Here is a 26116-nt window from a genome sequence, read left to right on the forward strand (position 1 = left end):
TTTTCAGATTCATTAATTTTTATTTTCTGCTGAAAAGAGTCAACAAATTTGCACACCCAAAAAGTTTCTAATTGCAACAAGCACTACTGTATGTCGAAATAGAATTAGTGAACTCTCTTAAACAACAGCAAAGTTCCACTGGATGGCAGCAAAACTCTACTTTTGTCTAAATACATTTCTTCAATTCACACCAACATAGTGTGTATGTTAGTGTGTGTGTGTGTGTGTGTGTAGCGAGCAGGTGAAGCGCTGTTGACAACATGGGCAGTTGGCCGACAGGTCGTGCTGGGAGCGCGGCTTGTTAGTTGCCTCTCATGACAACTAACAAGGGGGGGGGGGGGGAGGTCATGCCCAGTCAGCATACATCCTTGCATTTCTCCCATTGTCACCCACGCATTACTATTTTTATCCCGGGATTCGTGTGTGTGTGAGATCACGTTCCAGGGTGTGTAAACAGACTCCTCTTTGTCGTCCGGCTTGACACTTGGTGACAGGCGGCCCGCTGAAACCCAAGCCGGTTGCCGCATAAGTCCGTGGGTCATCTGTTAAAAAAAAAAAAAAGAAAAAAGAAAACCTCATTCATTAATTTGTAATTCCAACGGCCGAGTCGGAACATCAGGAAAGCCCATAGTGGCGGCTCATCCTGAATTCCTTTGCACGTGCGTGTGTGCGCTTTAAAAGAAAAATCTTCTTTTGTGCCCCCCCCCACATGCAGGAAAGCCATGCAACACCTGGGGCCGCTGCAGGTAGCCCCGCCTCCAACGGCCCCGGCAAGAAGCTTCGCACCCGCATGGACTGGACGGTAGGCACCTCAAAGTACTTCTTCCCACTTTGACGCTGGCTCCTCGATGAATAACTTGAGACGTTCCCGTGGCGCTTCCTTTCTCCTCATCACCGCTGGCCTTTAGCACGCACACCGCACAATGTCAATAATGGCTCGTTAATAAAACATCAGGCTGGATTGGAGTGGCGCAAACAAGCGGCGCCCGCCGTTCGCCGCCTCCAATTAAGCGCTCGACACGTGGGTGGGCGGAGGGAGGACTGTCGTGTGAGCCAGCGATCCCATCATCCTGACGTTGTTTAGTAATTGTATGCTTAGGTGCTTTAGAACCCATTTTCTTCAACGCACAAGTGTGGCCGGTCCATTCAGACGAGTGAGCGCCCTGGAAGATGTTTGGAACCTACCACTTGATCCTCAGACTGCAGCGAGGATCCTTTTGGACCTCTGCCAAGACCCACATTCCTTCCTCTTCGATGCGATTGCGCCACAGGTCCAGCTTTTGGAGGTGGGAGGGGTTGGACCGGAGAGCCTTGGCCAGCACCTCGCAGCTTTTCTTGCTCAGGTTGCAGCTATTGAGCCTGAGAAGACAAGAGGGCAGCTGGCTGACACAAGCCCAAGGTTCTTGGACCGGCTGGCCTTCTGCCGCTCGACGGGGGTGGAGGAGAGCCTTACTCGAGGACTTGCAATGTGCACTGCGGCTTTGCCAGTCCGGCGGCGAGCGCCTCCAGCCCGTCGTCACCCAAGTCGTTCCAGCTGAGATCCAGCTTCCTCAGGCTGCAGGACGAGCTTAGAACGGAGGCCAGCGCATCGCAGCTTTTCTTGCTCAGCTTGCCGTGGCTGAGCCTGAGAAGACAAGAGGGCGGCCGGCTGACACAAGCCCAAGGTTCTTGGGCCGGCTGGCCTTCTGCCGCTCGAGGAGAGCCTTACCCGAGAACTTGGAAGGTGCACTGCGGCTTTGCCAGTCCGGCGGCAAGCGCCTCCAGCCCGTCGTCACCCAAGTCGTTCCAGCTGAGATCCAGCTTCCTCAGGCTGCAGGACGAGCTTAGAACGGAGGCCAGCGCATCGCAGCTTTTCTCGCTCAGGTTGCAGCTGTTGAGCCTGAGAAGACAAGAGGGCGGCCGGCTGACACAAGCCCAAGGTTCTTGGGCCGGCTGGCCTTCTGCCGCTCGAGGAGAGCCTTACCTGAGAACTTGCAAGGTGCACTGCGGCTTTGCCAGTCCGGCGGCGAGCGCCTCCAGCCCGTCGTCACCCAAGTCGTTGTTGCTGAGATCCAGCTTCCTCAGGCTGCAGGACGAGCTTAGAACGGAGGCCAGCGCATCGCAGCTTTTCTTGCTCAGCTTGCACTCGTCGAGCCTGAGAAGACAAGAGGGCGGCCGGCTGACACAAGCCCAAGGTTCTTGGGCCGGCTGGCCTTCTGCCGCTCGAGGAGAGCCTTACCTGAGAACTTGCAAGGTGCACTGCGGCTTTGCCAGTCCGGCGGCGAGCGCCTCCAGCCCGTCGTCACCCAAGTCGTTCCTGCTGGGATCCAGCTCCCTCAGGGTGCGGGACGAGCTTAGAACGGAGGCCAGCGCCTCGCCACTTTTCTCGCTCAGGTTGCAGTCCCAGAGCCTGAGAAGACAAGAGGGCGGCCGGCTGACACAAGCCCAAGGTTCTTGGGCCGGCTGGCCTTCTGCCGCTCGAGGAGAGCCTTACCTGAGAACTTGCAAGGTGCACTGCGGCTTTGCCAGTCCGGCGGCGAGCGCCTCCAGCCCGTCGTCACCCAAGTCGTTCCAGCTGAGATCCAGCTCCCTCAGGGTGCGGGACGAGCTTAGAACGGAGGCCAGCGCCTCGCAGCTTTTCTTGCTCAGCTTGCAGCTGTTGAGCCTGAGAAGACAAGAGGGCGGCCGGCTGACACAAGCCCAAGGTTCTTGGGCCGGTTGGCCTTCTGCCGCTCGCTCGACGGGGGTGGAGGAGAGCCTTACTTGAGGACTTGCAAGGTGCACTGCGGCTTTGCCAGTCCGGCGGCGAGCGCCTCCAGCCCGTCGTCACCCAAGTTGTTGTCGCTGAGATCCAGCTCCCTCAGGGTGCGGGACGAGCTTAGAACGGAGGCCAGCACCTCGCAGCTTTTCTTGCTCAGGTTGCAGCTATTGAGCCTGAGAAGACAAGAGGGCGGCCGGCTGACACAAGCCCAAGGTTCTTGGGCCGGCTGGCCTTCTGCCGCTCGACGGGGGTGGAGGAGAGCCTTACTTGAGGACTTGCAAGGTGCACTGCGGCTTTGCCAGTCCGGCAGCGAGCGCCTCCAGCCCGTCGTCACCCAAGTCGTTGTCGCTGAGATCCAGCTCCCTCAGGGTGCGGGACGAGCTTAGAACGGAGGCCAGCGCCTCGCAGCTTTTCTTGCGCAGGTCGCCGGTCATGAGACTGAGAAGACAAGAGGGCGGGTGGCCGGCTGACACAAGCCCAAGGTTCTTGGGCCGGCTGGCCTTCTGCCGCTCGACGGGGGTGGAGGAGAGCCTTACTTGAGGACTTGCAAGGTGCACTGCGGATTTGCCAGTCCGGCGGCGAGCGCCTCCAGCCCGTCGTCACCCAAGTAGTTGTCGCTGAGATCCAGCTTCCTCAGGGTGCGGGACGAGCTTAGAACGGAGGCCAGCGCCTCGCCGCTTTTCTCGCTCAGGTTGCAGCTCTCGAGCCTGAGAAGACAAGAGGGTTTGGGCTGCTGACATGTGCGCGGCCGGTTCAGCGTGCTGGCTCGACGGCACCTACACTGCTTTTCGAGAAGCCTTGACCACCGGCAGCAGCATCAGGAGCCCCTTGTCGGACGGAGCGTATCTCTGGAGTTCGAAGCAGCTCATGGCTTCGTCGGAAGCCCGCAAGAAGAAGACCAGGGCCGACCACATGGCTGGCGGTACGTTCTTTTTGTCGAACCGCAATTTTCGTAGGTACTTTTTCATCTGGTCCAGCAGGGACTCGTCCTTCAGCTCTTTCAGGCAGTAGAACAAGTTGATGTTCTCCTCAGGAGAATTCTTATCTATCTGTTGCTTGATCAAGCGGACTGTTTCTGCGTTGCTGTGGCTGAAGTTCTTGGGAACCTTCAGCAGCTCGCCCATGAGCTCCTGGTTGCACTGCAAGGAAAGGCCCACCAAGAAGCGGAGGAACAAGTCCAGGTTTCCGTCACTTTCAGAGGCTTTGCGGATGGCCGCCTCGTGGACCCGAATGAGCGACTTCTGCTCGCAACGCACGGGGAGCTCTCCCAGCACGTTCTTGTTGTCCTGGAACAGGCTCATCATCACGTAGAGAGCGGCCAGATATTCCTGGATGCTCAAGTGGATGAACTGAAACATCTTGCCGCGTTGGTATTTCTTGAGCGGGGGTACCTCTTCGAAGACCTCGGTGAAGACTCCCGAGTGTTTTGCGACCTGCAGGTCATCCAAGCCGCTTTCCCGCAAGTCGCTCTCGTAGAAGATCTGTTGCTTTTTCATGAGATGCCGAAAAGCCAGCTCGGCCAGCGCTTTGACGTATTCCGTGCTCTTCTGTCTGCTTCGCTTCTCGGACTTGTCCAGGTGATAGAGTAGGAACTCTGTGTACATCTCGGTCAGGGTTTCGGGCAGCTCCTCTCCGTGCTTCCGATAATCTCCGAGAACGGTGGCGGTGAGCCAGCAGAAGATGGGCATGTGGCACATGATGAAAATGCTGCGGGACTTTTGGATGTGCTTGATGACGTCCTCGTTGGAGAACCTCTTCCTGAAGTAGTCCAGCCGCTGGGAGCGGCTGAAGCCTTTCACCTCGGTTCTGCCGTCCACCAGGCGCGGCGGGATGTCGCGGGCCGCCTGGGGCCGCGTGGTGATCCAAAGCCGGGCGCAGGGAAGCAGGTTCCCCTTGATGAGATGCGCCAGGAGGACCTCCACGGGGTACGCTCGGGTCACATCCAGGCGCTCCTTGCGCTCGTCGCTCAGGTCCAGTTTGAGGCGGCACTCGTCCAAGCCGTCCAGTACAAACAAAATCTTGACGCTGCTGCTTTGGTAGGTGCGCTTGCCCAAATCTTGCAGCCTGGCCAAGATGTCCTTCAGCATCTCGACGGCCGCCTTGCTGTCGCAGATGAAGTGCTGGATGAGCTCTGCCAGCGAAAATCTTTTCTCCTCCTGCAAGTTCAACTCGCGGAAGGCGAAGGGAAAGATGAAGTCCACGTCTGTGTTGGTTCCCCCGTTGGCCCAGTCCAGGACAAACTTGCGCACCAGGAAGGTCTTCCCGATGCCCGCGAAGCCCACGGTGACCATGGTGCGAAGGGGCGTCTCGCTTTTGAAGATGTCGCACGGCTCGATGGACTCCTCCTCCTCGTCTTCGCCGCCGCACGTCTCCATCTGAAGGACCTCGTGCTGCTTGTCGGGAAGACCGGTGACGCCGCGGCTAATTTGGAGCTTGGTGTAGACGCTGTCCAGAGCCTCCTGCCGGCTGGGCTCTGTGTTGCCCTCGGGAGCCTTGCAGTACATGGCCCGCAGGTTCTCTTGCAGCTCCCGCTTGAATTTGCCTATCTGGACCGCTAAGGAGGTGCTATCTGAGGGCGCACAGGTGACATCTGAGGGAGCGAGCAGAAGGAGATCAAATGCGTCTTTAGGCCTGGCCGCAAGCGTGCTGCGCCCATGCCGCCACTTCCGCTCAAGGAGGCAAGTGAAGGAGGCAAGCGGGGGAGGGCAGCATGGGAGAGCTGCTTTGTGGAAAGCCCCCCCCGCCCCCCGCGCTCACCTTACCTTTGATTTGCAGCATGTCGCTGCGTAGCTTCTGGGCCAGTTCATTGTTGTTGATCTTCTCCAGAATCGTGATGGTCTCCGCCACAGCGTTCTTGCCGTCCCTGTTCACCAGCTCTTCGGCGATGTGAATCCGGTCGGCGTTTTCTCTTTTGCTCTTAGCCAGACGCGTATACAACTTGAACTTCTTGAAGTCCTCCTGCCCCAGGTCTTCCAGCCTTTCCGACAGCAGCTCCTTGATCTTGGCATCCAAAGCCATCTTTCCCCTGTGAAACTGAAAGCAAAAGGCGAACCTTGATATTCTCGCGCAACACCATTCCACACCCAAAGCGCAGAAGGTGGCCCGATTTCCACCCTTATGAGGACTTGCTTCCTGGTTCTCGAGGCTGCTCGACACTGACTTTGCTACTGGCTTGGCTTCCTGGTCGTTACGTTCAAAGTCTGCTTTATTGTCAATTTCTTCACATGCCAAGACATACAAAGAGATTGAAAATACGTTTCCCACTATCCCACAGTGACAAGACATAGGACACGATATACATACAGGTAAACAACACAAAAAGTAAAAACAAGAAGGCACAAACAATGACTAAATAAGAGCGATGAATAAATAATAAATAAACAAACAAACAAACAACATAATAAATAAGAGGAGCAAAAATGGAGCAAGTGTGCATACAGCAAACAGTCAGAATATAGCGCAAAAGTACAGGACGTTAAAAAAGTAGCTAACCCCCCCTCCCCCAAACTTCAAACAAAGAAAACAACTGACAATATATCGAGAAAGCGTCCGACCATCCGGCCGGCTCACTTGTCAAGTGGCATGGTGGTACAAGATGGTGTAAAATTAGGTATTGAATTTGGCCCAGGCACATTGGCTATCCCAAAACATGTAGTAGTTCCAAAATTTCACCAGGAGATGGTGTTAAAGCTTGACATGGGGTGACCTGATGGAAATGAACAAATCTAATAAATTAAATTGTTAGCAATTGGGAGGACACGACCTGTTCAAACACGTAGCAACGCACAATTTTGGAATATGAGTTTGCTATGCCATGATTTTAAGATGTAACAGCTTGAGCAATATAATATTTCTGTTTAAGTTGGAGGAACCCATTATTGTGTTAAGTACTATTATGGATTGAGATTGATCTTTATTAGACAAGATATATGTGAATGTTGCAATGTTTTGTCCAACCTGTATTTAACATTCATTTAACCACCCTGCTGCTTTCGTCTTTGCAGCCGAATTTACCGAAAGGTTATGAACTCTATAATTAGATAGAACGGATAAATTCCGAAAGTGTTTTTGGGAAGAATTTTACCTGAAAACGGTGAATTCCGTGGTTTTAAGCGGACCCTCCGGAGCTGCCAGGCAGCCCGGATGCCCTCCTCCGCTGTATCCGCCCACAAAAGTAGACCGAAAAACACAGCTCTCGCTCGGTTCCGGTTCCAGGCGTTCTTGTAAAGAAATGGAATAATGTCCTCAGAAACTAAAAAGGGCAATGGGGACAAAGGACGACAGACGGAACCCCTTAAAAACGCTGTTTTTGTGGCGGCGTGAGCCGATTAAAGAGTCGGGAGAGGCAGCTACAGTTCCACAAGCGACTGAGGGGACGGGAGGGGTGCAATCAAGCTAGCTGCCGTCAAGCTGTACTAGATAGCAAAGCAGCTTCCTCTTTGAGTAAAAAATAAAAGCATTACAGCATCCGGTTACTCGGAGATAAAAGAAGTTCAAGATTCAAGAGTTCGTCCTTTATCGTCATACTCGCAGTCAAATCCCGGCATTTATTCTAAAATAATTATAATTATTAAAATATTAAAACAAACGACGCTTTTATTGTTTTAGCTTTAATGGCGATCCACGTTGTCACCATTTATTTACAAATGTTGATACTAATTTTGAAAGCTGGGCGATTTCTAATGACAGGGCGCCCTCTGCTGGTGAAGTTGAGACGGGTGAAGCGTGTATTATTGCAGGCCATTAGAATTCCGTTAAATTAATAAAGTCATGATGCAATTTGTACAGATATAGCTACATTTAACTGTGCGGTATTTTAAGTTATATATCCGAGAGCTGTGCATCGAGACGTGGAAAGCTTCACCTTCGAAATATGCTTCGAGCTGAGCAAGCGGCCTGCTCGCTCGCGCGTGCGTGAGGCCCAGCTACCCCCACTCCTCCTTGTTCTCCTCCTCCTCCTCCTCCTCCTCTTCATCTTCATCCTCCGGCACGAGGATGTGAGCGCAGCAGCAGGAGCAGCAGCAGGAGCGGCGGCTAGTTGACAACATTTTCAGACGCCGTGCCACGTTACACAGCGCACGGCATGCTTGGACTTTGTTCAGCGGCAACATAAAGCAGCCGGCCGGTCGCCTCAGCGGAGGAGCGGAACCTTCTCAGCCTGCATTTGATGTCCGCCGTGGAGCCGTCCGCCGCCGTGCCGTGCTCGAGATGCTTTGTGCCTTCCGGCTGAGCGGACTTGCTGCGTGACGTGAGTCTCGTCGGCTCGGCTCAGCTCGGCTCTTAAACCTCGTGAGGAAGGGAAAAAAAGAAAGGGAGCAATTTGGGGAGAAACAAACAAAAAAAAAAACCCAAGAAGGACCCGTCAGCTTGTTCTGGCAGACTCGGCAAAGTCAGCGACTGCCCGGAAGCGATCGGCCCATCGGCTTCCGATCACCAATTAGCGAAGCGCGGATGCGCACGAAGGCTGGAGAAAAACATTTGAAGCAAAAAGCAAAAGAAAGGCGTGCTCACCGCCTCTGGTTGTGTCAAGTAGTATTGCGCTCGTAGCCAAATGTAGCGCTTATACGGAAGGCGCGTGACAAGTGAGCCAAAGTGAGCTGCGGCTCATTTGGAGACTGCTTTGCATTCAACGCTGGCTTCCAGGAGTGAGTTCCTCCTCCTCCTCCTCTTCTTCCTTCTCAGACTTTGGCCCCCTATGCAGGAAAGCCATCTCACGGTCGGGCCTGCAACACCTGGGGCCGCTGCAGGTAGCCCCGCCTCCAACGGCCCCGGCAAGGAGCTTCGCACCCGCATGGACTGGACGGTAGGCACCTCAAAGTACTTCTTCCCAATTTGAGGCTGGCTCCACGTTGAGTAACCGCTGGAGACTCCAAGTGCGGCACCATGTCGTCGCCTCCACATTGCAAAATGAGTCAAACCGTTTTGGCTATTTTTCTTTTTTTGTGACTCATCTCCCGTTGAAGTTAAAAGCACCACTCCATTATCATCTGCACTCGAGCCACAAATCGCCACTCGAAGGACGCTGCTGGAGCGCTCTCGTGTTCTTTTGTCGCTTCGGTTGATCCAAGAGAAGCGGGATTTTTTTTATTTTTGCCGGTGTAACAATCCCGTGACGCTTCCTTTCTCCTCATCACCGCTGGCCTTTAGCATGCACACCGCACAATGTCAATAATGGCTCGTTAATAAAACATCAGGGCTGGATTGGAGTGGCGCAAACAAGCGGCGCCCGCCATTCGGCGCCTCCATTTAAGCGCTCGACACGTGGGTGGGCGGAGGGAGGACTGTCGTGTGAGCCAGCGATCCCATCATCCTGACGTTGTGTGATGCAACACCACGTGCACGCAATGATGCTTTTACTCAGCGCGTAGCGTGCTTTTGTTTCTTCTTGTCACATTCCACGCACTTTCGGCACATTGTCGGTTCATAATACTTCCATACATAGTTTTTCATTATTTGGCAAAACATTTCCCTCTGTCCAGAACATTCTTGAATCATCTGAAAGATCAAACCTAAACAAAACTTAAGATCGATACAATCAAGCGTTTGGCATTCTTGGCATGATTGACCTCTTACTTCATGAAGGCAACATCTGTTATTTCCAAGTGCACCAAAAATACAACTATATCAGATCATCAAGTTATTCTCCAAACATTTCTCATTTCCACATAGTCCATCACATCTCCAAAAATGTCTACTTCTGTCGTCGTTATTGATTTGGCGTGTACGAGCTCGAAGGAGATGCTTCAAATGTTTCTTTCTGGTGTGACTTTAGTAATTGTATGCTTAGGTGCTTTAGAACCCATTTTCTTCAACGCACAAGTGTGGCCGGTCCATTCAGACGAGTGAGCGCCCTGGAAGATGTTTGGAACCTACCCCTCGATCGTCAGACTGCAGCGAGGATCCTTTTGGACCTCTGCCAAGACCCTCCTTCCTTCCTCTTCGATGTCATTGCCCCACAGGGACAGCTTTTGGAGGTGGAAGGGGTTGGACCGGAGAGCCTTGGCCAGCACCTCGCAGCTTTTCTTGCTCAGCTTGCAGTTCTCGAGCCTGAGAAGACAAGAGGGCAGCTGACACAAGCCCAAAGTTCTTGGGCCGGCTGGCCTTCTGCCGCTCGCTCGACGGGGGTGGAGGAGAGCCTTACGTAAGAACTTGTAAGGTGCACTGCGGCTTTGTCAGTCCGGCGGCGAGCGCCTCCAGCCCGTCATCGTATAACTTGTTGTAGCTGAGATCCAGATGGCTCAGGGTGCGGGACGAGCTTAGAACGGAGGCCAGCGCCTCGCCGCTTTTCTCGCTCAGCTTGCAGTTGTTGAGCCTGAGAAGACAAGAGGGCGGCCGGCTGACACAAGCCCAAGGTTCTTGGGCCGGCTGGCCTTCTGCCGCTCAAGGGGGGTGGAGGAGAGCCTTACGTAAGAACTTGCAAGGTGCACTGCGGCTTTGCCAGTCCGGCGGCGAGCACCTCCAGCCCGTCGTCACCCAAGTCGTTGTGGCTGAGATCCAGCTCCCTCAGGGTGCGGGACGAGCTTAGAACAGAGGCCAGCGCCTTGCAGCTTTTCTTGCTCAGGTCGCAGCTCATGAGCCTGAGAAGACAAGAGGGCGGCCGGCTGACACAAGCCCAAGGTTCTTGGGCCGGCTGGCCTTCTGCCGCTCGCTCGACGGGGGTGGAGGAGAGCCTTACTTGAGGACTTGCAAGGTGCACTGCGGCTTTGCCAGTCCGGCGGCGAGCGCCTCCAGCCCGTCGTCACCCAAGTCGTTGTGGCTGAGATCCAGCTCCCTCAGGGTGCGGGACGAGCTTAGAACGGAGGCCAGCGCCTCGCAGCTTTTCTTGCTCAGGTCGCAGCGCAAGAGCCTGAGAAGACAAGAGGGCGGCCGGCTGACACAAGCCCAAGGTTCTTGGGCCGGCTGGCCTTCTGCCGCTCGACGGGGGTGGAGGAGAGCCTTACGCGAGGACTTGCAAGGTGCACTGCGACTTTGCCAGTCCGGCGGCGAGCGCCTCCAGCCCGTCATCACCCAAGCCGTTCAAGCTGAGATCCAGCTCCCTCAGGGTGCGGGACGAGCTTAGAACGGAGGCCAGCGCCTCGCAGCTTTTCTTGCTCAGGTCGCAGCTCATGAGCCTGAGAAGACAAGAGGGCGGCCAGCTGACACAAGCCCAAGGTTCTTGGGCCGGCTGGCCTTCTGCCGCTCGCTTGACGGGGGTGGAGGAGAGCCTTACTTGAGGACTTGCAAGGTGCACTGCGGCTTTGCCAGTCCGGCGGCGAGCGCCTCCAGCCTGTCGTCAGACAAGTTGTTCAAGCTGAGATCCAGCTCCCTCAGGGTGCGGGACGAGCTTAGAACGGAGGCCAGCGCCTCGCCGCTTTTCTCGCTCAGCTTGCAGGTGTTGAGCCTGAGAAGACAAGAGGGCGGCCGGCTGACACAAGCCCAAGGTTCTTGGGCCGGCTGGCCTTCTGCCGCTCGCTTGACGGGGGTGGAGGAGAGCCTTACTTGAGGACTTGCAAGGTGCACTGCGGCTTTGCCAGTCCGGCGGCGAGCGCCTCCAGCCCGTCGTCACCTAAGTCGTTGTGGCTGAGATCCAGCTCCCTCAGGGTGCGGGACGAGCTTAGAACGGAGGCCAGCGCCTCGCCGCTTTTCTCGCTCAGGTTGCAGTTCTCGAGCCTGAGAAGACAAGAGGGTTTGGGCTGCTGTGCGCGGCCGGTTCAGCGTGCTGGCTCGACGGCACCTACACTGCTTTTCGAGAAGCCTTGACCACCGGCAGCAGCATCAGGAGCCCCTCATCAGATGGAGCGTATCTCCGGAGTTCGAAGCAGCTCATGGCTTCGTCGGAAGCCCGCAAGAAGAAGACCAGGGCCGACCACATGGCTGGCGGTACGTTGTCATCGTAGAACCGCAATTTTCCTATGTACTTTTTGATCTGGTCCAGCAGGGACTCGTCCTTCAGCTCTTTCAGGCAGTAGAACAAGTTGATGTTCTCCTCAGGAGAATTCTTATCTATCTGTTGCTTGATCAAGCGGACTGTTTCTGCGTTGCTGTGGCTGAAGTTCTTGGGAGCCTTCAGCAGCTCGCCCATGAGCTCCTGGTTGCACTGCAAGGAAAGGCCCACCAAGAAGCGGAGGAACAAGTCCAGGTTTCCGTCACTTTCAGAGGCTTTGCGGATGGCCGCCTCGTGGACCCGAATGAGCGACTTCTGCTCGCACTGCACGGGGAGCTCTCCCAGCACGTTCTTGTTGTCCTGGAACAGGCTCATCATCACGTAGAGAGCGGCCAGATATTCCTGGATGCTCAAGTGGATGAACTGAAACATCTTGCCGCGTTGGTATTTCTTGAGCGGGGGTACCTCTTCGAAGACCTCGGTGAAGACTCCCGAGTGTTTTGCGACCTGCAGGTCATCCAAGCTGCTGTCCCGCAAGTCGCTCTCGTAGAAGATCTGTTGCTTTTTCATGAGATGCCGAAAAGCCAGCTCGGCCAGCGCTTTGACGTACTCCGTGCTCTTCTGGCTGCCTCGCTCCTCGGACTTGTACAGGTGATAGAGTAGGAACTCTGTGTACATCTCGGTCAGGGTTTCGGGCAGCTTCTTTCCGCGCTTCCGATAATCTCCGAGAATGGTGGCGGTGAGCCAGCAGAAGATGGGCATGTGGCACATGATGAAAATGCTGCGGGACTTTTGGATGTGCTTGATGACGTTCTTTTTGGAGAACCTCTTCCTGAAGTAGTCCAGCCGCTGGGAGCGGCTGAAGCCTTTCACCTCGGTTCTGCCGTCCACCAGGCGCGGCGGGATGTCGCGGGCCGCCTGGGGCCGCGTGGTGATCCAAAGCCGGGCGCAGGGAAGCAGGTTCCCCTTGATGAGATGCGCCAGGAGGACCTCCACGGGGTACGCTCGGGTCACATCCAGGCGCTCCTTGCGCTCGTCGCTCAGGTCCAGTTTGAGGCGGCACTCGTCCAAGCCGTCCAGTACAAACAAAATCTTGACGCTGCTGCTTTGGTAGGTGCGCTTGCCCAAATCTTGCAGCCTGGCCAAGATGTCCTTCAGCATCTCGACGGCCGCCTTGCTGTCGCAGATGAAGTGCTGGATGAGCTCTGCCAGCGAAAATCTTTTCTCCTCCTGCAAGTTCAACTCGCGGAAGGCGAAGGGAAAGATGAAGTCCACGTCTGTGTTGGTTCCCCCGTTGGCCCAGTCCAGGACAAACTTGCGCACCAGGAAGGTCTTCCCGATGCCCGCGAAGCCCACGGTGACCATGGTGCGAAGGGGCGTCTCGCTTTTGAAGATGTCGCACGGCTCGATGGACTCCTCCTCCTCGTCTTCGCCGCCGCACGTCTCCATCTGAAGGACCTCGTGCTGCTTGTCGGGAAGACCGGTGACGCCGCGGCTAATTTGGAGCTTGGTGTAGACGCTGTCCAGAGCCTCCTGCCGGCTGGGCTCTGTGTTGCCCTCGGGAGCCTTGCAGTACATGGCCCGCAGGTTCTCTTGCAGCTCCCGCTTGAATTTGCCTATCTGGACCGCTAAGGAGGTGCTATCTGAGGGCGCACAGGTGACATCTGAGGGAGCGAGCAGAAGGAGATCAAATGCGTCTTTAGGCCTGGCCGCAAGCATGCTGCGCCCATGCCGCCACTTCCGCTCAAGGAGGCAAGTGAAGGAGGCAAGCGGGGGAGGGCAGCATGGGAGAGCTGCTTTGTGGAAAGCCCCCCCCGCCCCCCACGCTCACCTTACCTTTGATTTGCAGCATGTCGCTGCGTAGCTTCTGGGCCAGTTCATAGTTGTTGATCTTCTCCAGAATCGTGATGGTCTCCGCCACAGCGTTCTTGCCGTGCCTGTTCACCAGCTCTTCGGCGATGTGAATCCGGTCGGCGTTTTCTCTTTTGCTCTTAGCCAGACGCGTATACAACTTGAACTTCTTGAAGTCCTCCTGCCCCAGGTCTTCCAGCCTTTCCGACAGCAGCTCCTTGATCTTGGCATCCAAAGCCATCTTTCCCCTGTGAAACTGAAAGCAAAAGGCGAACCTTGATATTCTCGCGCAACACCATTCCACACCCAAAGCGCAGAAGGTGGCCCGATTTCCACCCTTATGAGGACTTGCTTCCTGGTTCTCGAGGCTGCTCGACACTGACTTTGCTACTGGCTTGGCTTCCTGGTCGTTACGTTCAAAGTCTGCTTTATTGTCAATTTCTTCACATGCCAAGACATACAAAGAGATCGAAAATACGTTTCCCACTATCCCGTGGTGACAAGACATAGTACATGATATACATACAAGTAAACAACACAAAAAGTAAAAACAAGAAGGCACAAACAATGACTAAATAAGAGCGATGAATAAATAATAAATAAACAAACAACATAATAAATAAGAGGAGCAAGAATGGAGCAAGTGTGCATACAGCAAACAGTCAGAATATAGCGCAAAAGTACAGGACGTTAAAGAAGTAGCTGACCCCCTCTCCCCCAAACTTCAAACAAAGAAACCAACTGACAATATATCGAGAAAGCGTCCGACCATCCGGCCGGCTCACTAAATAACACCACAAACGGTCGCTCCTTTTTAAAAGCAAAACTATATGTCTATACGGCTCAAACAAAAGAAAGCAAACTCACTTATCGGTCTCCTTTGCCTCGTCTGCTCTCACCGTGTGACCGCCTTCCCAATGTCAGACCAACGCCCTGCCCTGTCTGTACAAGTCCGTGCACTTCAGACAGACAGACAGACAGACAGACAGACAGACAGGGAAATTCACTTTGGGAGAAAGCAAATTCTCCGCTGGCGCGCTCTGAAAATCACAGCCCGCCACGACAATGATGGCAGTTGATAGGGTTTTCCAGGTTATCTTTATCGTAGGATTATGTTGGAATGTAGACTATAATGATTAACCAATCTTGTCTTGCTCTCACAACGCAGTAAAATAAAGTGGTTGCATCCTCTGCTTGATTGACCAGCTGCAGAGGAAGCAATCGAAGTTGTTCTGTTTCCCACAACATCGTAAAACACCCCCCCCCCCCCCCGCTCTGATTTGACCAGAGGCCGGGGGTTCACCAAACCTGTCCACTCTCACCCCCACTCTGTTTCTCCTAATAAATATGCCCTTGCAGGAGGGAGAGTTCAGACCTCCATTCGATCATCGCTGCACGCACAGCGACGAATGGACTCTCCACCTGCAGGTGTCTAAAAGATCCAGGTGGAGGTGTAAGGCGGCGCCGTCTGCTCTCTGCCGGCAGAACGTGCTGAGGCATCACTGGGTGCACCGCCGGCGCCAGGACGGCAAGTGCAAGCAGTGCGGGAAGGTCGGTGGCAGCCACGCACGCAGCCAGGCAGGCAGGCCGGCAAAATGGCCGCCCGCCCGCCCGCCCGCCACGCCGTCTAACGGTCTCTGCCAGCGACATCCTTTTCCGTCCTCGTCTTTTGTTTGTCCTTTCCTTCCGCAGAGCTTTCAGCAGAAGTTCTTCCACAGTAAAGAAATCATCGCCATCAGCTGTTCGTGGTGCAAGCAGGCTGTGAGTTTGGCTCAAATTGGAATTCTCGTGCGCGAGCTTGCCCACCATCTGAGCTAAATTCCGTCAGACTAGAAACAAAACATGTAACTAACTCGGCGATGTGATGTTGTGTGAAAATGTTGAAATGAGCTGCTGGCAGGTGCTAATTTGTGTGCCGCCCGCCTCGCGCGGGCAGTTCCACAACAAGGTCACGTGCTTCATGCTGCACCAGATCGAGGAACCGTGCTCGCTGGGCGCCCACGCCGCCGTAATCGTGCCTCCCTCCTGGATCATCAGAGTCAGGAAACCGCAGGCAAGCTCCGAGCGCCAAGCGCGTAGCGCTAACGGCGCGTAGCGCTAACCGCTAACCCCATCTATGCACAGAGCTTGCTCAAGAACTCGGCCAGGAGGAAAAAGTTCACGTCTTTCAACAGGAACAGGAAATGACCTCGCCAGGACGCTCAACTGGGGCGGGGTGAGTTCCCAAGCTTCACTCGCCTCCCAAACGCAAACAAACCATTTTTGCTTTGAGCGCTTTACATTTACAACAACAACTACAAAAAAAACATGCTTAAATGTGCGTGTCCCAAAAGTTTTGTCCCAAATCCATGGGCCACAATCCAAGAAGTTTCCGCCATGCAGCCTTCTTCCTGTGCTTGATTTGATTTTGATTTTTTTTCTGGCAGGGCTACACGGACGAGCCCGTGTCCAAGGTTCTGGGCCACGTGGAGGACGGCTCGGTGGTGCAGCTGGACAGGTGGAACCTGCAGGTGGAGCAGAGCGACGGCGCCGAGCGGCAGCTCCAAGACGGCACGCAGAAGGTAAAGGAGAAGCGGCGGGCGGGCGTGACGCTAACGTGCGGTGACTCGCTCAGCTGCCCCTCGACGTCTTCAACAACTACTTCAGCCTGGGCTTCGACGCTCACGTCACGCTGGAGTTCCACGAGTCCAGAGGTGCGTGCCGAAAGCAAGACTGGACTTTAAGAAGCTTGTGAGAAAATAATGGGCAAGAGCTCCACTTTAGTCGTTACCATGTAATTTTGTGTGAAGCAGCCCGTAATTTATCATTCTGAAGCGCCAAAGTAGTTTCAATCAATGGAGCGGAGATAAGCGAGCATTGGACCTATTATGGAACTCTGAGAAGAAATTAATGCATTAGCAAGCACTCCCACATGACCTAACAATGGTAGTGGGACGTCATGGTAATGACTTTGTCCTCTGGGGGTGTTACCCTCAATAACCAACATCAGCCCTACATGTGGATGTGGGTCAGAACACACACTGGCTTAGACGTCAAATTAAGAGGTGAAGGACCGTGAAAGCAAATTGGCCTCAAACAGGACGAGTGAGAGAGACATGCATCTCATGCAAAACGAAAAGCATTTGTCAAACGTCAAAACAAGCGCACTCAATGTGGCATCTCAGTTTGCGCTTGTGTTGACGTTTTAGGAACCACAAACCACTCTGCTGCTTTCGTCTTTGCAGCCGAATTTACCGAAAGGTTATGAACTCTATAATTAGATAGAACGGATAAATTCCGAAAGTGTTTCTTGGAAGAATTTTACCTGAAAACGGTGAATTCCGTGGTTTTAAGCGGACCCTCCGGAGCTGCCAGGCCCGGATGCCCTCCTCCGCTGTATCCGCCCACAAAAGTAGACCGAAAAACATAGCTCTCGCTCGGTTCCGGTTCCAGGCGTTCTTGTAAAGAAATGGAATAATGTCCTCAGAAACTAAAAAGGGCAATGGGGACAAAGGACGACAGACGGAACCCCTTAAAAACGCTGTTTTTGTGGCGGCGTGAGCCGATTAAAGAGTCGGGAGAGGCAGCTACAGTTCCACAAGCGACTGAGGGGACGGGAGGGGTGCAATCAAGCTAGCTGCCATCAAGCTGTACTAGATAGCAAAGCAGCTTCCTCTTTGAGTAAAAAATAAAAGCATTACAGCATCCGGTTACTCGGAGAGAAAAGAAGTTCAAGATTCAAGAGTTCGTCCTTTATCGTCATACTCGCAGTCAAATCCCGGCATTTATTCTAAAATAATTATAATTATTAAAATATTAAAACAAACGACGCTTTTATTGTTTTAGCTTTAATGGCGATCCACGTTGTCACCATTTATTTACAAATGTTGATACTAATTTTGAAAGCTGGGCGATTTCTAATGACAGGGCGCTCTCTGCTGGTGAAGTTGAGACACGGGTGAAGCGTGTATTATTGCAGACCATTAGAATTCCGTTATATTAATAAAGTCATGATGCAATTTATACAGATATAGCTACATTTAACTGTGCGGTATTTTAAGTTATATATCCGAGAGCTGTGCATCGAGACGTGGAAAGCTTCACCTTCGAAATATGCTTCGAGCTGAGCAAGCGGCCTGCTCGCTCGCTGGCGCGTGCGTGAGGCCCAGCTACCTCCCCCGGCTACCCCCCCCCCTTCTCCTTGTTCTCCTCCTCCTCCTCTTCATCTTCATCCTCCGGCACGAGGATATGAGCGCAGCAGCAGGAGCAGAGGCAGGAGCGGCGGCGGCGGCAGCGGCAAGCTGACAAGTTGACGACAACAGATAACTCGGATAACTTTGAAGGAAGTCGAAGATACTATACTGAGTTGTTCAAGCAAGAAATCAATTGACGTTGATGAACTAGACACGAGGACGCTAAAATATATAGTGCATGCCATTTCGCCTCCACTTACACATATCTGCAATCTATCATTCAACAGTGGGATATTTCCTGATAAAATGAAAATTGCCAAAGTTCTACCCATATTTAAAAAAAGGAGACAAACACCAGATCACCAACTATCGCCCAATCTCTATCCTCCCCCAATGTTCTAAAATCATTGAGAAATTATTTAATAGCAGGCTGGAGAATTACATTGAACAAAAAAATACACTGTCAAAAAATCAATATGGTTTTCGTAAAAAACATTCGACTGCACACGCACTTTTAGATTTTGTAGAAACCACTAAAATGGCGATGGATCGAAAACTATATAGTATTGGAATATTTCTTGATATTAAAAAGGCCTTTGACACAATTCATCATGAAATATTGATTGAGAAATTGTATAGATATGGGGTAAAGGGTACAGCCTTAAAATGGATCAGGAGTTACTTAAAAAATAGAACCCAATTTGTACAGGTAGAGACCAACAGGTCACCTACATTGAAAATAACGTGTGGCGTCCCCCAAGGGTCAATTTTGGGCCCTAGGTTATTCACGCTATACATAAATGACATTGCAAAGGCATGTTCCCTCAAAATGGTAATGTTTGCCGATGACACCAGTATATTATGTACTGGACATAATTTAAGACACATGGAAGCTTGTATAAACAGAGAAATGTCAATTTTACAGGCTTGGTTCAATGCAAATAAATGATCTTTAAATCCATCCAAAACTAAATATATGCTATTTGGGAAAAGAAAACCAAGCGAAGACTTAAACTTAGTGTCAAACGGTACCAAGATCGAACGAGTTAATGAGTATCAAATGCTTGGCATAACACTTGATTGTTTACTTAACTGGAAACAACAAATTACAAACTTGTGCAAAAAAATATCAAGAAATATGGCCATTCTGTGGAGGCTGCAAAAGAAAATTAGTACATCTGCTTTAAGAATAATGTATTTGACACTCATAGAGCCACATCTACATTATTGTTCAGAGGTCTGGGGTCACGCATACCAGACAGCAATAGAACCACTTTACAAACAACAGAAAAGAGCACTGAGGATCATTTGCAAAAAGCCGTACATTCTCACACGATCAACCTCTTTATAAACACTGGAATACTGAAGCTCCAAGATTTAATCACTTTTGCAGGACTGTTAAATGTGTACAAAGCTTCTAGATGTATGCTACCAGTAAATATTCAAAGCCTATTCACCCTGAGGGACACAAAACACGACCTCAGAGGATTATTAAACTTTGACCAACGACAAGTGTCCAGTACACTCGGAGGTCAATCGCTGACGGTTGTCGGTGTAAGAAATTGGAACAAACTCAACTCTGACCTAAAACTATCCGAAAATTTCAAGGACTTCAAGAAAAAACTGAGAGCCTCTCTCATATCAAATTACGTAAGCTGAGTCCGCGGCAACCCTGGGACGAAAGCATTGATAGCTGTTTGTTACACTCGATACAAATCATTCAAATTCCAAATATTAGCATCATACATAACCATACATTTTTGATGTTGGCTATTTTGAAACTAAATGTGTAAATGCACTCATGTACAAATATTAGCATCATACATAACCAGAAAAAAGGCTAGAGAAAAACATTTGAAGCAAAAAGCAAAAGAAAGGCGTGCTCACCGCCTCTGGTTGTGTCAAGTAGCATTGCGCTCGTAGCCAAATGTAGCGCTTATACGGGCGGCGCGTGACAAGTGAGCCAAAGTGAGCTGCGGCTCATTTGCATATGGGAGCCGTCTTATTTGGAGACTGCTTTGCATTCAACGCTGGCTTCCAGGAGTGAGTTCCTCCTCCTCCTCCTCTTCTTCTTCCTTCTCAGACCTCGGCCACCCATGCAGGAAAGCCATCTCACGGTCAGGCCTGCAACACCTGGGGCCGCTGCAGGTAGCCCCGCCTCCAACGGCCCCGGCAAGGAGCTTCGCACCCGCATGGACTGGACGGTAGGCACCTCAAAGTACTTCTTCCCAATTTGAGGCTGGCTCCACGTTGAGTAACCGCTGGAGACTCCAAGTGCGGCACCATGTCGTCGCCTCCACACCGCTTTGGCTATCTTTCTTTTTTTGTGACTCATCTCCCGTTGAAGTTAAAAGCGCCACTCCATTATCATCTGCACTTGAGCCACAAATCGCCACTCGAAGGCCGCTGCTGGAGCGCTCTCGTGTTCTTTTGTCGCTTCGGTTGATCCAAGAGAAGCGGGATTTTTTTTTTTTTTTTGCCGGTGTAACAATCCCGTGACGCTTCCTTTCTCCTCATCACCGCTGGCCTTTAGCACGCACACCGCACAATGTCAATAATGGCTCGTTAATAAAACATCAGGGCTGGATTGGAGTGGCGCAAACAAGCGGCGCCCGCCGTTCGCCGCCTCCAATTAAGCGCTCGACACGTGGGTGGGCGGAGGGAGGACTGTCGTGTGAGCCAGCGATCCCATCATCCTGACGTTGTTTAGTAATTGTATGCTTAGGTGCTTTAGAACCCATTTTCTTCAACGCACAAGTGTGGCCGGTCCATTCAGACGAGTGAGCGCCCTGGAAGATGTTTGGAACCTACCACTCGATCGTCAGACTGCAGCGAGGATCCTTTTGGACCTCTGCCAAGACCCTCCTTCCTTCCTCTTTGATGCGATTGCCCCACAGGTCCAGCTTTTGGAGGTGGGAGGGGTTGGACCGGAGAGCCTTGGCCAGCACCTCGCAGCTTTTATTGCTCAGTTTGCAGCAATGAAGCCTGAGAAGACAAGAGGGCGGCTGACACAAGCCCAAAGTTCTTGGGCCGGCTGGCCTTCTGCCGCTCGCTTGACGGGGGTGGAGGAGAGCCTTACTTGAGGACTTGCAAGGTGCACTGCGGCTTTGCCAGTCCGGCGGCGAGCGCCTCCAGCCCGTCGTCACCCAAGTCGTTGTTGCCGAGATCCAGCTCCCTCAGGGTGCGGGACGAGCTTAGAATGGAGGCCAGCACCTCGCAGCTTTTCTTGCTCAGTTTGCAGAAGCTGAGCCTGAGAAGACAAGAGGGCGGCCGGCTGACACAAGCCCAAGGTTCTTGGGCCGGCTGGCCTTCTGCCGCTCGAGGAGAGCCTTACCTGAGAACTTGCAAGATGCACTGCGGCTTTGCCAGTCCGGCGGCGAGCGCCTCTAGCCCGTCGTCACACAAGTCGTTGTTGCTGAGATCCAGCTCCCTCAGGGTGCGGGACGAGCTTAGAACGGAGGCCAGCGCCTCGCCGCTTTTCTCGCTCAGGTCGCAGTTGTCGAGCCTTAGAAGACAAGAGGGCGGCCGGCTGACACAAGCCCAAGGTTCTTGGGCCGGCTGACCTTCTGCCGCTCGAGGAGAGCGTTACCAGAGAACTTGCAACGTGCACTGCGGCTTTGCCAGTCCGGCGGCAAGCGCCTCCAGCCCGTCGTCACCCAATTCGTTACAGCTGAGATCCAGCTCCCTCAGGGTGCGGGACGAGCTTAGAACGGAGGCCAGCGCCTCGCCGCTTTTCTCGCTCAGATAGCAGTGGGTGAGCCTGAGAAGACAAGAGGGCAGCTGACACAAGCCCAAGGTTCTTGGGCTGCTGACATGTGCGCGGCCGGTTCAGCGTGCTGGCTCGACGGCACCTACACTGATTTTCGAGAAGCCTTGACCACCGGCAGCAGCTTCAGGAGCCCCTTGTCGGACTGAGCGTATAGCCTGAGTTCGAAGCAGCTCATGTCTTCGTCGGAAGTCAGCAAGAAGAAGACCAGGGCCGACCACATGGCCGGAATTAAGTCGTGCCCGAAGAGCCACTGTTCATTTAGGTACTTTTGGATCTGGTCCAGCAGGGACTCATCCTTCAGCTCTTTCAGGCAGTAGAACAAGTTGATGTTCTCCTCAGGAGAATTCTTATCTATCTGTTGCTTGATCAAGCGGACTGTTTCTGCGTTGCTGTGGCTGAAGTTCTTGGGAGCCTTCAGCAGCTCGCCCATGAGCTCCTGGTTGCACTGCAAGGAAAGGCCCACCAAGAAGCGGAGGAACAAGTCCAGGTTTCCGTCACTTTCAGAGGCTTTGCGGATGGCCGCCTCGTGGACCCGAATGAGCGACTTCTGCTCGCAATGCATGGGGAGCTCTCCCAGCACGTTTTTGTTGTCCTGGAACAGGCTCATCATCGCGTAGAGAGCGGCCCAAATGGGCGATGTCTGCTCGCAATGCTTGGGGAGCTCTCCCAGCACATTCTTGTTGTCCTGGAACAGGCTCATCATCACGTAGAGAGCGGCCAGATATTCCTGGATGCTCAAGTGGATGAACTGAAACATCTTGCCGCGTTGGTATTTCTTGAGCGGGGGTACCTCTTCGAAGACCTCGGTGAAGACTCCCGAGTGTTTTGCGACCTGCAGGTCATCCAAGCCGCTTTCCCGCAAGTCGCTCTCGTAGAAGATCTGTTGCTTTTTCATGAGATGCCGAAAAGCCAGCTCGGCCAGCGCTTTGACGTACTCCGTGCTCTTCTGGCTGCTTCGCTCCTCGGACTTGTCCAGGTGATAGAGTAGGAACTCTGTGTACATCTCGGTCAGGGTTTCGGGCAGCTTCTCTCCGTGCTTCCGATAATCTCCGAGAACGGTGGCGGTGAGCCAGCAGAAGATGGGCATGTGGCACATGATGAAAATGCTGCGGGACTTTTGGATGTGGTTGATGACGTCCTCGTTGGAGAACCTCTTCCTGAAGTAGTCCAGCCGCTGGGAGCGGCTGAAGCCTTTCACCTCGGTTCTGCCGTCCACCAGGCGCGGCGGGATGTCGCGGGCCGCCTGGGGCCGCGTGGTGATCCAAAGCCGGGCGCAGGGAAGCAGGTTCCCCTTGATGAGATGCGCCAGGAGGACCTCCACGGGGTACGCTCGGGTCACATCCAGGCGCTCCTTGCGCTCGTCGCTCAGGTCCAGTTTGAGGCGGCACTCGTCCAAGCCGTCCAGTACAAACAAAATCTTGACGCTGCTGCTTTGGTAGGTGCGCTTGCCCAAATCTTGCAGCCTGGCCAAGATGTCCTTCAGCATCTCGACGGCCGCCTTGCTGTCGCAGATGAAGTGCTGGATGAGCTCTGCCAGCGAAAATCTTTTCTCCTCCTGCAAGTTCAACTCGCGGAAGGCGAAGGGAAAGATGAAGTCCACGTCTGTGTTGGTTCCCCCGTTGGCCCAGTCCAGGACAAACTTGCGCACCAGGAAGGTCTTCCCGATGCCCGCGAAGCCCACGGTGACCATGGTGCGAAGGGGCGTCTCGCTTTTGAAGATGTCGCACGGCTCGATGGACTCCTCCTCCTCGTCTTCGCCGCCGCACGTCTCCATCTGAAGGACCTCGTGCTGCTTGTCGGGAAGACCGGTGACGCCGCGGCTAATTTGGAGCTTGGTGTAGACGCTGTCCAGAGCCTCCTGCCGGCTGGGCTCTGTGTTGCCCTCGGGAGCCTTGCAGTACATGGCCCGCAGGTTCTCTTGCAGCTCCCGCTTGAATTTGCCTATCTGGACCGCTAAGGAGGTGCTATCTGAGGGCGCACAGGTGACATCTGAGGGAGCGAGCAGAAGGAGATCAAATGCGTCTTTAGGCCTGGCCGCAAGCATGCTGCGCCCATGCCGCCACTTCCGCTCAAGGAGGCAAGTGAAGGAGGCAAGCGGGGGAGGGCAGCATGGGAGAGCTGCTTTGTGGAAAGCCCCCCCCGCCCCCCGCGCTCACCTTACCTTTGATTTGCAGCATGTCGCTGCGTAGCTTCTGGGCCAGTTCATTGTTGTTGATCTTCTCCAGAATCGTGATGGTCTCCGCCACAGCGTTCTTGCCGTGCCTGTTCACCAGCTCTTCGGCGATGTGAATCCGGTCGGCGTTTTCTCTTTTGCTCTTAGCCAGACGCGTATACAACTTGAACTTCTTGAAGTCCTCCTGCCCCAGGTCTTCCAGCCTTTCCGACAGCAGCTCCTTGATCTTGGCATCCAAAGCCATCTTTCCCCTGTGAAACTGAAAGCAAAAGGCGAACCTTTATATTCTCGCGCAACACCATTCCACACCCAAAGCGCAGAAGGTGGCCCGATTTCCACCCTTATGAGGACTTGCTTCCTGGTTCTCGAGGCTGCTCGACACTGACTTTGCTACTGGCTTGGCTTCCTGGTCGTTACGTTCAAAGTCTGCCTTATTGTCAATTTCTTCACATGCCAAGACATACAAAGAGATCGAAAATACGTTTCCCACTATCCCACGGTGACAAGACATAGTACACGATATACATACAAGTAAACAACACAAAAAGTAAAAACAGGAAGGCACAAACAATGACTAAATAAGAGCGATGAATAAATAATAAATAAACAAACAAACAACATAATAAATAAGAGGAGCAAAAATGGAGCAAGTGTGCATACAGCAAACAGTCAGAATATAGCGCAAAAGTACAGGATGTTAAGGAAGTAGCTGACCCCCCCTCCCCCAAACTTCAAACAAAGAAAACAACTGACAATATATCGAGAAAGCGTCCGACCATCCGGCCGGCTCACTTGTCAAGTGGCATGGTGGTACAAGATGGTGTAAAATTAGGTATTGAATTTGGCCCAGGCACATTGGCTATCCCAAAACATGTAGTAGTTCCAAAATTTCACCAGGAGATGGTGTTAAAGCTTGACATGGGGTGACCTGATGGAAATGAACAAATCGAATAAATTAAATTGTTAGCAATTGGGAGGACACGACCTGTTCAAACACGTAGCAACGCACAATTTTGGAATATGAGTTTGCTATGCCATGATTTTAAGATGTAACAGCTTGAGCAATATAATATTTCTGTTTAAGTTGGAGGAACCCATTATTGTGTTAAGTACTATAATGGATTGAGATTGATCTTTATTAGACAAGATATATGTGAATGTTGCAATGTTTTGTCCAACCTGTATTTAACATTCATTTAACCACCCTGCTGCTTTCGTCTTTGCAGCCGAATTTACCGAAAGGTTATGAACTCTATAATTAGATAGAACGGATAAATTCCAAAAGTGTTTTTGGGAAGAATTTTACCTGAAAACGGTGAATTCCGTGGTTTTAAGCGGACCCTCCGGAGCTGCCAGGCAGCCCGGATGCCCTCCTCCGCTGTATCCGCCCACAAAAGTAGACCGAAAAACACAGCTCTCGCTCGGTTCCGGTTCCAGGCGTTCTTGTAAAGAAATGGAATAATGTCCTCAGAAACTAAAAAGGGCAATGGGGACAAAGGACGACAGACGGAACCCCTTAAAAACGCTGTTTTTGTGGCGGCGTGAGCCGATTAAAGAGTCGGGAGAGGCAGCTACAGTTCCACAAGCGACTGAGGGGACGGGAGGGGTGCAATCAAGCTAGCTGCCATCAACCTGTACTAGATAGCAAAGCAGCTTCCTCTTTGAGTAAAAAATAAAAGCATTACAGCATCCGGTTACTCGGAGATAAAAGAAGTTCAAGTTTCAAGAGTTCGTCCTTTACCGTCATACTCGCAGTCAAATCCCGGCATTTATTCTAAAATAATTATAATTATTAAAATATTAAAACAAACGACGCTTTTATTGTTTTAGCTTTAATGGCGATCCACGTTGTCACCATTTATTTACAAATGTTGATACTAATTTTGAAAGCTGGGCGATTTCTAATGACAGGGCGTCCTCTGCTGGTGAAGTTGAGACGGGTGAAGCGTGTAGTATTGCAGGCCATTAGAATTCCGTTAAATTAATAAAGTCATGATGCAATTTGTACAGATATAGCTACATTTAACCGTGCGGTATTTTAAGTTATTGAAATATAAAGAATATACACCCAACAACAGCAAAAGGTCACGTGTGTTGTTGTTCTGCTCTTTGACCTACATTCACATATTACTAGTGAAGTGACCCGACAAGAGCGCCTACCAACCTGCTAAACTATGTCGCGGGCTGCCGAAAGGCTGAAATTGATGATGGGGCATCTCGTTCGGACCCCCGCCGTGGTTGTATCCTCTTTAATTTTTTAGATCTTTACCGCGGCTAACTTCATCTTATATATCCGAGAGCTGTGCATCGAGACGTAGAAAGCTTCACCTTCGAAATATGCTTCGAGCTGAGCAAGCGGCCTGCTCGCTTGCTCGCGCGCGTGCGTGAGGCCCAGCTGCCTCCCCCGGCCACCCCTCCTCCTCCTCCTCCTCTTCATCTTCATCCTCCGGCACGAGGATGTGAGCGCAGCAGCAGGAGCAGCAGCAGCAGCGGCGGTGGTGACGCTGGTGGCCGTGGCCGCCGTTGCCGTTCGCTTCCAGGAGTGCGG

At 52.6% G+C, this 26116-nt stretch overlaps 5 protein-coding genes across 17 annotated transcripts in view; 1 reads left to right on the forward strand and 4 right to left on the reverse strand.

The window, feature by feature from the left end:
• Positions 1 to 8013, reverse strand: LOC148379261 (NACHT, LRR and PYD domains-containing protein 12-like). Of its 8 annotated transcripts, none has more exons than XR_015855287.1 (14): positions 7890 to 8013; positions 5503 to 5773; positions 3521 to 5330; positions 3277 to 3447; positions 3008 to 3178; positions 2743 to 2913; positions 2474 to 2644; positions 2219 to 2389; positions 1964 to 2134; positions 1709 to 1879; positions 1454 to 1624; positions 1186 to 1359; positions 732 to 902; positions 1 to 542 (listed from the first exon to the last, which is right to left on the reverse strand). XR_015855287.1 is itself a non-coding variant. In XM_088366313.1 (14 exons), the coding sequence occupies exons 1-13, from the start codon at positions 7902 to 7904 to the stop codon at positions 812 to 814; spliced, it is 3729 nt and encodes a 1242-aa protein (XP_088222439.1). In that variant the 5' UTR covers positions 7905 to 8013; the 3' UTR covers positions 1 to 542; position 811. The 8 variants fall into 8 exon arrangements, 4 of the variants coding, with proteins under 4 accessions (XP_088222439.1, XP_088222440.1, XP_088222442.1 ...); XR_015855288.1 differs by lacking the exon at positions 7890 to 8013 and adding an exon at positions 6825 to 6974; XR_015855289.1 differs by lacking the exon at positions 7890 to 8013 and adding an exon at positions 6825 to 6949 and having other exon boundaries at positions 5503 to 5765.
• Positions 1 to 16842, reverse strand: part of LOC148379259 (cyclin-dependent kinase 17) — a 38559-nt gene extending 21717 nt beyond the window's left edge. The window contains exon 1 of one of the 3 annotated variants that reach the window (XM_088366350.1): positions 16759 to 16842. Coding sequence is in view for 1 of the 3 variants with exons in the window: in XM_088366347.1 (XP_088222473.1) it covers positions 7605 to 7721 (117 nt within the window). In the remaining 2 variants the exon portion in view is untranslated. Of the gene's footprint in view, positions 1 to 6824; positions 6961 to 7604; positions 7743 to 16758 lie in introns of those variants that run through there. The other 2 variants (XM_088366347.1, XM_088366349.1) reach the window with 2 other exon arrangements.
• On the forward strand, positions 7163 to 19454 carry LOC148379262 (diacylglycerol kinase iota-like). 3 transcript variants are annotated; one of them, XR_015855292.1, is made up of 6 exons: positions 7163 to 8543; positions 14814 to 15215; positions 15391 to 15507; positions 15579 to 15669; positions 15881 to 16015; positions 16069 to 19454. XR_015855292.1 is itself a non-coding variant. In XM_088366368.1 (6 exons), the coding sequence occupies exons 1-5, from the start codon at positions 8436 to 8438 to the stop codon at positions 15639 to 15641; spliced, it is 549 nt and encodes a 182-aa protein (XP_088222494.1). In that variant the 5' UTR covers positions 7163 to 8435; the 3' UTR covers positions 15642 to 15669; positions 15881 to 19454. The 3 variants fall into 3 exon arrangements, 2 of the variants coding, with proteins under 2 accessions (XP_088222494.1, XP_088222493.1); XM_088366368.1 differs by having other exon boundaries at positions 14814 to 15005; positions 15147 to 15215; positions 15881 to 19454; XM_088366367.1 differs by having other exon boundaries at positions 15881 to 19454.
• Positions 7520 to 25250, reverse strand: LOC148379263 (NACHT, LRR and PYD domains-containing protein 3-like). 2 transcript variants are annotated; one of them, XM_088366333.1, is made up of 8 exons: positions 24875 to 25250; positions 23557 to 23827; positions 21482 to 23384; positions 21216 to 21386; positions 20961 to 21131; positions 20706 to 20876; positions 20438 to 20611; positions 7520 to 8026 (listed from the first exon to the last, which is right to left on the reverse strand). In XM_088366333.1, exons 2-8 carry the CDS (start codon positions 23810 to 23812, stop codon positions 7894 to 7896), a joined length of 2979 nt encoding a protein of 992 aa, XP_088222459.1. In that variant the 5' UTR covers positions 23813 to 23827; positions 24875 to 25250; the 3' UTR covers positions 7520 to 7893. The 2 variants fall into 2 exon arrangements, with proteins under 2 accessions (XP_088222459.1, XP_088222460.1); XM_088366334.1 differs by lacking the exon at positions 7520 to 8026 and having other exon boundaries at positions 18188 to 20611; positions 24875 to 25247.
• LOC148379264 (NACHT, LRR and PYD domains-containing protein 12-like) lies at positions 9077 to 16907 on the reverse strand. Its single transcript, XM_088366329.1, has 10 exons — positions 16759 to 16907; positions 13440 to 13710; positions 11458 to 13267; positions 11219 to 11389; positions 10950 to 11120; positions 10681 to 10851; positions 10416 to 10586; positions 10147 to 10317; positions 9882 to 10052; positions 9077 to 9787 (listed from the first exon to the last, which is right to left on the reverse strand). The coding sequence occupies exons 2-10, from the start codon at positions 13693 to 13695 to the stop codon at positions 9610 to 9612; spliced, it is 3270 nt and encodes a 1089-aa protein (XP_088222455.1). The 5' UTR covers positions 13696 to 13710; positions 16759 to 16907; the 3' UTR covers positions 9077 to 9609.
• Positions 25251 to 26116: the final 866 nt, after the last annotated feature.

This window comes from Syngnathus floridae, chromosome 22 (assembly GCF_059516105.1).
Source record: "Syngnathus floridae isolate MCC-2025c chromosome 22, RoL_Sflo_1.0, whole genome shotgun sequence".
Taxonomy (NCBI): Eukaryota; Metazoa; Chordata; class Actinopteri; order Syngnathiformes; family Syngnathidae; genus Syngnathus; species Syngnathus floridae.